Source organism: Hesperophylax consimilis, chromosome 10 (assembly GCF_061612785.1).
Source record: "Hesperophylax consimilis isolate HC1 chromosome 10, BYU_Hcon_1.0, whole genome shotgun sequence".
Lineage (NCBI taxonomy): Eukaryota > Metazoa > Arthropoda > Insecta > Trichoptera > Limnephilidae > Hesperophylax > Hesperophylax consimilis.
Window position 1 is genome coordinate 29,575,064 of NC_142845.1, and position 11,951 is coordinate 29,587,014.

Below are 11,951 nucleotides of genomic sequence, written 5' to 3' on the forward strand. Positions count from 1 at the left end.
CTAAGAAAATTATGTATAGATATAGGAACAAGATCAAAAAGACAAGCCTACGAACAAGCACGGAGAGATGCTAACCATTTGATTAAAAGAAAGAAGAGACTATATTTTAACAACATATTGTTGAAAATGGAAAATTATTTTGTTGATAACAATCCACGTGAGGCATATAAAGGCGTCAATGTATTTAAAAAGGGCTTCAAAACCCAACACATTCCTGTGCAGAGATAGTAATGGAGACATAATAGGAGATAAGGAAAAGATTAAGACTAGGTGGAAAGAATACTTCCAACAGCTCTTGAATCCCAATAACAACCTGACAGTCGAACCAACTCACATTCCGGATGAGCTAAATAATGATGAAACGACTAGAGCGCCATCGGTGGCAGAAGTAAGGGCTGCCCTAAATAAATTGAAAAACAATAAAACACCGGGAGGAGACAATATCCCGGCAGAGCTCTATAAATATTTTTTTTTATTTTTTTTTTATTTTTTTTATTTTTTTATTTATTTATTACATTTATTATATAAGTACATTTTTGTTTGTTTGTTACAATATAAGATAAAATATTTCAGGACCCCTCTTCCATAGAAGCATTAGCTTGTGGCTGGAAGAGGAGTGTACATTGTTTTATTGCAATATGGAAACGAACATCTGAAAAACTTGCTACACAATCTTATTATAAAAATATAGACCGCCGAAAGAGTACCAGAAGAGTGGCAAACTAGTATAATATGCCCCATACATAAAAAGGGAGACAAATTGAAATGGGAAAATCACAGAGGAATATCGCTACTTTGTACAGCGTATAAAATCTTCACAACAATTTTGAAAGAAAGACTAGAACGTCATTCAGAGAACTTGCTGGGAGAGTTTCAGGCAGGTTTTAGGAGGGAGAGATCCACCACTGATCAATAGGGTGTATCGATTTTTAACTTTTTTTTTTTTCAAATTCCAAGTTGAGAAAAAGTTGCTACTAGGTACCACAACTTACCACAAAAAGTTTTGGATTTTTAAAAAAATGTTTAGGTCACCCGCACAAGGCCTAAAGTTTTAATTTTTTTCAAAAAATATCCAATTTTTTTTAAATTTAAAAAAATCAAATCGTAACTTTTGTGTTTATTCCAAGTTAAAAAACAGTAATATTAGGGCATAAAAATAAGTAAGAAATGATTTTTTTTTTATAAAAAAATGGATTTTAGGTCTCCCGCACAAGCCCTAAAGTTTGTTAATTTTGATGAAATTTTATAATTTTGTGTCCAAATAGGAACCATGTTTTTTTTTAAGTTTAAACCACCGGAATTAATTTTAATTTTCTTACAGAAGGCATAAAATGAGTTAAGAACACAAAAGTTACGATTTTTTTTTTTTTAATATTTTTTGAAAAAAATTAAAACTTTAAGCCTTGTGCGGGAGACCTAAACATTTTTTTAAAAATCCAAAACTTTTTGTGGTAAGTTGTGGTACCTAGTAACAACTTTTTCTCAGCTTGGAATTTGAAAACAAAAAAAAAGTTAAAAATCGATACACCCTAATACCTACCCGTGATACCCGTTTAAATGCTCTATATTTTGTTACTAAATCTGCCAATAATTACTTCTTAAACTCTCCAATTCAAAGGCTTCATACACTTGGAAACAAATATAGTTCAATCGATGTCTATCGTTTCCAATCGGTTTCGAAATTTAAAACCAAAATATTAGAACTTTTAAAATAAAACAATAAACATCTAGCTATTGCACCTCTTATTGGATTATTTCCTCAAGATCGACAAAACAGGCTTATACCTACAAACTATCATGTTTAGATTTGCTTTTTGCTTGGATTTATATGTCTAGTGGTGAATGTTATATTATTGCTTTACTTTTGTATATCTTTAATCTGCACAATATTTTTTTTTTATATAAACTATGTGAAATGGCTTACCGATCGCCCTCGATTTAGCAGGCCACTACAACCAGTCAAACGCAGTATATTTGCTAACAATACTGCCAATAATTATTTCGTTAGCTTTCTTACTAAAAGGCCTCATACACTATGTGTCGTATTGTATCATGTTACTGCTGCCACTACCTAGCATTTAGTCTGTATAACTTAGGAGTAGGAATATTCTTATTTTCGCACTATTTATTTGCTGTTATAATATGTCAAATGGATATGGTTATATGTATTTTTACTATTAATTTTGTGAACTTGCAATCTTCAGAATATTATTTTTTTATTAACTATGTATGTAAAAGCCCAATGGGCGTATAAATAAATAAATAAAAAATAAATAAAAACACCCCAACCTAAGATACCCTGCGGTGTGCTTTTAGTTCACATTTTGTACTCACTGTAGTAAACGCTGCTTCAAAAAGTTCCGATAGAAGAGGCCAAGTATAAATATGAAGTGCTGTAGTTTTGAAACTCAAAAATTTTGGAAGTTACAGGATATTTATTTACCATCCTTAATTTTTCTTAATACATACTATTCACAACAATGTATGTTTTTAAACATTGCCATCTTCTCTGATATTAGAATATAGGTTATAGGTAGGTACATGGTATTGAGAATTTAATTATTTATAATTGCAATTTTTTTTTACAACTTCCCACGGGAGGCTCTGAGGATAATAATTGCCCTCAGGGCCTATGTCATTGTTGGGGATTGAAAGCAGTAATCCGATGTAATGGATAAACATAACAAGGACTTGTTTGAATTAATCGAGTTTTGGCTTCTATGTCCAGTTGCCGTCTTAATTCCCTAATAACGTTTTCTTTGTCATTATATTTGGTCTTGAGGTTTTCGAAATCATTTAAAGTTACACATTGGAACACAAACCTCCCATTATTAACTATGTATGGAATTATATTATGAACATCTTCATGCTGCTGGGTTATAGATGGTTCTTGTATTATGGGGTACCCCGTTTCGCGGTTCGGCTGGGGCTGTGAGGGGTACAATGTGGGGAGCAGAGGTTGCGGTACGGACTCATCTAGTAATATCGTATGAGAAGGTTTTCGAAAGCGTTCTAATTGACGCTGTGCGACTTCAAGATCAAAAGTTAATTTTTTATTTTTTCGCTCTAACTCCCCATTTTTTCCATCCACAAAAATTCGAGCAAAACTGTTCTTAGATTTTTCAATGGGGATATCTTCTAGCGTTTTTGATATTTTTTCTTTAGTTTCTTCGATGATATGCATGATGGCTTTCTTTCCTGCATCAGTTTCTGTGCATGGATTTCCTTCCTGTCTGGATAGTCGAATGATCTTACCACCCCCTTTCTCAGTTCTTAGACCGAGCAGTAATTTCGCTGTTCCACTTTCAACTGCAAAAGCTGAAATATCTTCTCCGGCTTTTTCTATTTTTGTCGCTTCAAGCTTGTCACTTTCTGCACTGTTTAAAGAATTGATATTTAAGGTAAACAGACTACCCGTCGAATCCCCCTGATTATATGAGAGAATTAGCAATTTATTTTTGTCCGCATCCAAAACTATTTGCATGGTGGATCCTCCCGTTGTTAAAATTTCAATGTCGCTTCGAGCTTGGTTCTCCGTAATCAATGTGCCGCTATCATTCACGTAGAATCTGTTTTGATTATTGTCAGTAAAGTCGTTCCAACTGGGAGGTACTGACATATTTCCAACGCCTGGTTCAAGTTGTTCATTACGAACGAAAAAAATTTCATCGCCAACTGCAACCAAAATAGTTCCATGTAAGTATGCAATTTTCTCAGGAATATCTTCCATTTCTATGGCCAAATCACAGGTATAGTGGTCTGACAATATCTCGATAGTGTTGTCAATGCAATCGTTGCTGCTTTCTGTCTCACTGAAGCAGTTTTTCCTCCACAACGGTGTTGATAACGTGGTGGGGTCTGCTGATGCATGGCCTAAAGCGATTTGAAGGCAAGCCATACAGACAAACCTCGTAGTTGCACCTCGAGTTAACATCGTGCTGCAAGTGTAAAAAAAACAAGTTTATTGACGATTGAACTAAGAATTCCCCAAAATCTAATACTATAGTATTTAAAATAAAATCAAAACATCTTTTTTCTCAAAAATGTATGTATTGCATGCATGCATCAGGAGGTGCCTACATCAAACATGACGGTTAGACATCTTAAGTACAACTTAGACTTGTAGACTAAAAAGCATCCATTTTCCTCTTTCCAATCCTTAGTAATTCCATTTAATCTGGTTAGTACAGTACAAAAAACTAATTTTGAGAATCCCAAACTCTAACATTATAGTATTTTATAGTAAATAATAACGTCATGTTTCTTAAAAATGTAGGTCCAATCTTTACCTCATGTTCATTGTAGGATCAGGAGATGCTTTCAATGAACATGACGTATAGATTGTGTAGGTATGCAAAGTAAAAAATAAGTATATGTATATTATTCTATTTAGGTGCGGTTGGTGGGATTTTTAGTTCTGAATGGGGAGGTGAAAGGTTTCGCGCCCTTTTGTTTGTACCTACATAAATATGTAAACATTATCGCCCTTTTGTTTGTATGTATGTTATAATGATAATGCAAGATTTTCCAACATTAAATAATTTTCATGGGGATTGTAAAGTTCTAAAATTTCGGTTGAGATTCGATATGAGTATGTAACATTCTAAAAAAATAATAATAGTTTATTTTTATTTTTTTATTTTTTATTATTTATACCCGCTAAACTGCCATAGCAGTTTGTCAGCAGGTCAGTTTAACATAATATATTACTTAAGCATACAGATAGCCAGAAATCACAATATTTAAAATAGATACAGAAGAGTTTAAATAAGAACTTATATAATGACAAAACAGAGCCAAATATAAAAAAAGAAACAATAGAATAACTTTTAACTGACTACAATACAAAATAATAAAATACAAAGACAGTCAGTTGTAACACAGGCAAATTACTCATATTCATATAAATATTTGCATAAGATTATAAACAATATCAGTATAAAAAAGCTTGATCTATTAACCATTTTTTATTTTTATTTTTTAATTCGGGGGTGCAATTTGATTGAATTTTTATGTCCATTGGAATCTTATTAAATATGGTAGGCACAAGATAAGAGAAAGTCCGTTGTCCGTATTTATTTATAATTTTCGGAATGGACATACCTTCATTTCTATTGAATCTTGTGTCATATGCATGATCTACTTTTTCTTTGTATATTGAATCTGACGTTATGTTTTGACATATAATTTTAAACCATAATATTCCTCGAACAGATAATACGTTAACTGACTCATATAATAATTTTATATCTCTTCTTTGTGCATAAATACGTTTGTTTACCAAAAGCTTAGTCATGGAGTTTTGAATCGATTGGATGTAACCTATATTTGTCTTGCAGGAGTTTCCCCAGGACGTTATTCCGTATCTGATTGTAGATTCCGCTAGTGACAAATAGATTATTTTTAACGTACTTATAGGCATAAAAATAAAATAGTAAAATCGATAATAAAATAAATATATTTTATTCAGTAAACAAATTAATTTATACTACAGTTCTTAGGACGGGTAGTTTCACAGAATTGGAATAATTCATCAAATATCAAAGTTATGTGAAAGTTCTGTTATTATATAATTTTTGTCCAATTGTTTCACAGAACAGAATAGAAAATTCTCAGAACTTAAATTTTAACTTAAAAAAACATCGTAAATAGTCGAAATACACTGAAAATTATTGAAAAAACTTGCAAAATGTGTAAAATCGTCATAAACCCCGAAAAATTGTACAAAAACCGAATTTATGTGTATAATCGTCCTAAAACCTGAAAAATTGTATAAAAACCTTATTTTTGTGTTAAATCGTCGATAAACAAGAAATTTTTTATAAAAAATGGTAAATCGTCGTAAAATACTTAAAATTATTGAAAAACTATGCACATTGTAACAAGTCGTCATAAAACCTGGAAAATTGTAGAAAAACCTTATTATTGTGTTAAATTGTGGTAAAACCTTATTTTTGTGTTAAATTGTAGAAAAACCTTATTTTTGTGTTAAATTGTGGTAAAACGTGAAAAATCATCTAAAACGTCGTAAATCGTCGTAATAAACTGAAAATTATTGAAAAAACTAGTAAATGTGTAAAGTCGTCATAAAACCTCAAAAATTATAGAAAAATCATAAGAATGTGATTAGTCCTCCTAAATCCTCAAAAATTATAGAAAAACCTTAAGAATGTGATAAGTCGTCATAAAACCTCAAAAATAATAGAAAAAAAAGAATGTAATTAGTCCTCCTAAATCCTCAAAAATTATAGAAAAACCTTAAGAATCTGATTAGTCCTCCTAAATCCTCAAAACTATAGAAAAACCTTAAGAATGTGATTAGTCGTCATAAAACCTCAAAAATAATAGAAAAAAATAAAGAATGTGATTAGTCTTCCTAAATCCTCAAAAATTATAGAAAAACCTTAAGAATGTGATTAGTCCTCCTAAAACCTCAAAAATTATAGAAAAACCTTAAGAATGTGATTAGTCCTCCTAAAACCTCAAAAATTGTAGAAAAAGCGAATTAATGTACTAAATCGTCGTAAAACCTGAAAAATTGTGAACTGAAAAAAAGAAATTTCATGAATTGATCAAATTCTATAAAACAACTGTCACTTACAGTAGCTTTCATTGTAATAGTCAGTCACCTTCCAAGCAGATGATCGGAGTTCGATTCTCGGCCGTCGGTAACTCGTAGTACAAACGGGAAACTGGTGAATCTACCTGATACTACTCACAAAAAGGGCCCCTTTAATAAATAATAAATACTAAAACTAATTATTTATCTTACGACCGGGTTTTTTTTTTCATTCATCGTTGTTCATTAAAAGTACGGATATCATTATTATTTTTAAAATTGGTGATTAGGAAATTAAATAATAATTATCATTTACCGACCAGATGGGAACCATTGTATTAACATACATTTATAAGATTTTAATGTTTTACGAAAGCGAACTTCGGTAATGGAAATTTACGATGTAGAATCGTCTACATCGTATCTATCGTTTTTAATTCACAAAAAACAGTTTTAGACATTTCCTCATTGGCTTATCATTATGTTAAAGCTAATCTTTAATCTAAAGAGATGATGTCCACTATTCCAAACCAATACGTTGTTAACAAATAAGATATATATAAACGTTTATTGACAAATCAAGATATCCTTGAGTTGCTTTTTCACAAAAACGGCGGTATACAAATTACCAATTTATTATAATTATAAAACTTTTCAAATTAGAGAAAAAAAGAAAAAAAAATTGGGTCAGTCAAATTTTTTTTACGGATATATACTTTTTTCTATTACCACATACTAATTAATATTTGGACTTCACAACATTGAGACACCAACAAAAAAATGCAAGACTTTTAACTACCTTAACATTAAAACGGTGTTCATTGAACATTTTAAAACCTTTATAATATATTGTTCTGTCTTCTCGATAAATTTGTGCCAGTAAAAAATGTAAGTAGTAAAATTATAAGTAATAGGTGGCATAATAATAATAATTATACAAGTTACTTGTGAAAAACAACACGATGTGATTTTTTTTTAAATTTTATTAAAATCAAATTTAATAATATAATTATTAAGTTCTGCGAGTATTTTTTGGTTTTTGGTATTGTTACAGCTGTTTCGGCTTTCAAGGCCTTGCAAGCCGAAATAACTGTAAATTTGATTTTAATTAAATTAAAAAAAAAAAAAACAATAGAGTTCTACGAATTAAACACAAAACAATAAACATAAGATGTGATTTGACTTGCCTCGTGCTTATATTTCACAAATAATAAATATTATGAATAACTCTTATTATTATTTTTTTTGTACAATAAAACATAGTGATTAAATTTTACTAACGGTACTGTACTTACGGACAGCTATGGAAGTCTGAAACTGTAACCAAATAAATAATATACAACATACCTCTTTACTTGTTAACTCTATATATTTAGAAATGTGCAAAAACTCACTTTCTTTTAAATTGGCGCCACTGATCGTCCACTCGCCTCCAAAAGAAATTGTGAAAGAAAGTGTGAAAATAAAAACCGAGTATTACTTTAAGATAAATAATATATTATTATGTAAACGTCAATACATATCTTTTGAGGTTATCAATAGGTTATCGAGTATAATATTATATAATAATTAATACACCGTGGTATAATCTTTCTTGCCGTTTGCCAAATAAAATATGTTACAAAATAGTAATTTTTTAGAGAAAATTTATTAATTTAACATCGTAACGTAGTGGAGAGAATAAATAATTGAATTCTTGCAATAGCGTAGGTATAAAGGCAGGACATGCAGACAAGCCAGCGTAGTTATAAAGGTAGGAAATGCAGACAAGCCAGCGTTGTTATACATGTAGGAAATGCAGACAAGCCAGCGTAGTTATAAAGGTAGGAAATGTAGACAAGCCAGCGTAGTTATAAAGGTAGGAAATGTAGACAAGCCAGCGTTGTTATAAAGGTAGGAAATGCAGACAAGCCAGCGTAGTTATAAAGGTAGGAAATGTAGACAAGCCAGCGTAGTTATAAAGGTAGGAAATGTAGACAAGCCAGCGTTGTTATAAAGGTAGGAAATGCAGACAAGCCAGCGTAGTTATAAAGGTAGGAAATGTAGACAAGCCAGCGTAGTTATAAAGGTAGGAAATGTAGACAAGCCAGCGTAGTTATAAAGGTAGGAAATGCAGACGTGTTTTGTAGGACCACCTTTTAAAAATCATTATTCAATAATCAATAATAATATTTAATACCGATGGGGAGGGGGGGGGTTGTATCCCCCTAATCCCCCCCTGATCTCCCTCTTATAAACGACCCCGAATAACAAGTGCAAAATAATAGCACAGAAGAAAATTATGTAATGTTTCAAGGCTTAATCCGTTTCTGAAAGTTTTCCGACTGGTGATATACATAAGCAATGAGAAAATTCTTTGATTCTCGCAAAGAGTAGTCCGTTTCTGTAATTTTCCTGCTTCAAGGTGCCGTCCGTAAAAATCGTTACCAAATATTGCTCACGAATTACACAATAACTCCCATATTGCACCGGGCTTCAGCCAGTACGTATTGATTAGTAATTAAGAGCCACTGCAAACGTTACGTACGCATAAAATGCTATAATTGTTCTTGGAAAAACTTACCTTTTTTTATTTATTATTAATAATGGTACATCTAAAAGAGGGTTAACATTAGGTTTCTACATATGATGAGAATTAAATACTACTCTTCCATGGAAGCGTTAGCTTGTGATTGTAAGAGGAGTGCAAAGTATATCATTGTTGTTATCTATCAGTTATTTATAATATTAAAGGTACATGCGTTGTAAGTATGTTGCAATGAAAAAAATAATATTATTTGTTTTCAATAATATATTCATAAATATAAGTGGTGTACTGTTAGTAGTTATAACGTATCTAAAATAATGTAATTTTAATTCTAAATATTATGTAGGTATATACTTGTAGAAAAAATGGTCACTCTTGGAAAATAAATAAGATATCAATTATTTTGAAAATTAATTGAAGTGCAAACTTTTTATTTGATTTAATTTAATCAGTATAATAATTTGTGCAAATTGAGTATTTAATTTTGGCCATGGAAAAATATATTTAAGTCGAGTACGGTTTTCAGTTCAAAAACGGTATTTGCATTTTTTAAATTTTATTTATTTGAATCGTTGATTTTTGAATGTGTATATAATTTCATGAAGATACTTGAAATTCTTAGAATAAGCGATCCGTTGGGTAGTCGGATGGTTTAAAAATAATAAAAAATCCAGCTAGTTTTATTTACATTTTCAAACAAATGTTGCATGTACGTGTGTCAATCGTTGGTAAAATCAGAATTCATCGCTAAGTTGTAAAATCAGGCAGTGATAAAAAAAAATCAACTTGTAATATGAAAACTTCCTTTATTACATAGAAAGTGGAATATGCCCCCTGGCTGTACCACAAAATTCAGAAGAAATCGTTTTTTAACTGGTTTAATAGCTTTTGAAAGTAAGTTTTCAATTTGATCAGATAGTTCATTGAATTTGGTAGTTAGTTTTGAGTTGGCTTTATCTTTTTCAGAGAATTCCACATTCAATCTATCAAAGTCTTCCATTGAAATGCATTGGACAATATGTCCACTTTTACTTAGCACAACCATTGGTTTCACTGAAGCATCGGCTTCAAAAACCTCGGACAAGCCAATAGCTGTAGGTACAGGTTGATGTATCGGTTTCATGATAACTCAACACAGTGACAATTCAACACACTTTTAAAAAGTGACATAAATTATTTTTTTCACCTAACCTAACCTACTTAACCCAGTTAATAAAGTTTTTGTTTCATCACTTTCCATGACTTTATATAATTTTTTAAAGTTGTGATGAATTATCGTTGTAATGATTTATCCGGTAACCGATGTATCATAAAACACGAACCAGTTGTTATCATAAAACCAAAAAAGAAGGATCAGGAAAATAATGAAACAAAGAGTGAAATAAAAGACAATATTGACCCAGCAAATTTTGGAGTTACCGGCATGAGAAATTTTAAGGATGGAGGGGTTATAGTAGAATTTAAAAATGCCACAGATATTAATAAGGTTCATGATGAGGTGATAGCCAAACTGGGAGATAAATATGAGGTAAAAATTCCTCAAACAAAAAACCCATTCGTCAAAATTATTGGTTTATCTGAAAAATACAGTTTTGAAGAAATAGAGAGAAAAATAAAAACTCAAAATGAGACCATCTGTGAACAAAACTCAAAAATAAAGGTGACATATATGAAAGAACTAAAAAACCAAAGAAATCAAACAACTTTTACTATATATGCCGACGTCGACGGAAAGACTTACGACAGAATGTTAAATGCAGAAAAAATAAATATTGGATGGGACAGATGCAGGGTCTTTGACAATTTAAATATCATGAGAGGTTTTAAATGTAATGGGTTCAACCACAAGGCTATAGATTGCAGAAACCTAAAATCTTGTCCAAAATGCGCAAAAAATCATGACGTAAAAGATTGCATGGATGAGGATATTCAGTGCATCAATTGTATAATGACGAGTAAAAGATTAGGACTGAAACTAAATTGTAGTCACTCAGCCATGAGTAAGGAATGCCCAATTTATAAAAGAAAACTAGAAGCAAAAATGAGCAGAATTTCTTTTTTATAAACAAAAGTTACGAGAAATATGAAATTATATACTTGAACATACAAAGCATCATAGCACATTACGAAGAGGTCAAAATACTTTTAGAAGAGAAGAAACCTTTTATGCTTATGATGAGTGAAACACATGTGACTGAAGATATCCAAGATAGTGAAATTATATTTGATCATTATAATACCATCCGTTGTGACTCGCATAGCAGAAATACAGGAGGAGTGATGATTCTCTTAAGTAATAAAGTTCCATATGAAGTGATATCAAATCACCAATATGAAAAAAATTGTTGGATTTTAGCCATCAGCATTAAATCAGGAATCAAGAAAGGTGTATACACTGTTATTTATAGATCACCAAACACAAGTAAATGCGACTTCTTAACATATTTTCAAAGATGGAGCATAGAAAATTTGCAAGATGAAAATATTAATATCATAGTTGGAGATTTTAATATAAATGTTAAAGCAAATGCAGACATATACACAAATAAACTGAAATCTATTATTCAAACTGCAGGTATGAAACAATTAGTTAAAGATTTCACACGAATTACTAATACCTCTAAAACATTGATTGATCTGGTTATCTCAAATAAATTTAACCTATGTGTTAATGTATTAGATAAACCTAAAATTACCGACCATAATATGATTCAAATTCTATTAAATGACAGAGAAAACTACAACTCCATTAAAGAAACACAAGTAATAACATTTAAAAATTACAAAAGATACAATAAAGAACTATTCATTCAGACCTTAGAGACTATTGATTGGAATGAAATAAATCAAATGGAATATAACAAA

At 30.8% G+C, this 11,951-nt stretch overlaps 1 protein-coding gene across 1 annotated transcript; it reads right to left on the bottom strand.

Annotated features, from left to right (window-relative positions):
- Nucleotides 1-1,367: 1,367 nt before the first annotated feature.
- Nucleotides 1,368-8,022, bottom strand: LOC149420594 (uncharacterized). Its single transcript, XM_089636225.1, has 2 exons — nucleotides 7,954-8,022; nucleotides 1,368-3,938 (listed from the first exon to the last, which is right to left on the bottom strand). Exon 2 carries the CDS (start codon nucleotides 3,932-3,934, stop codon nucleotides 2,636-2,638), a length of 1,299 nt encoding a protein of 432 aa, XP_089492351.1. The 5' UTR covers nucleotides 3,935-3,938; nucleotides 7,954-8,022; the 3' UTR covers nucleotides 1,368-2,635.
- Nucleotides 8,023-11,951: the final 3,929 nt, after the last annotated feature.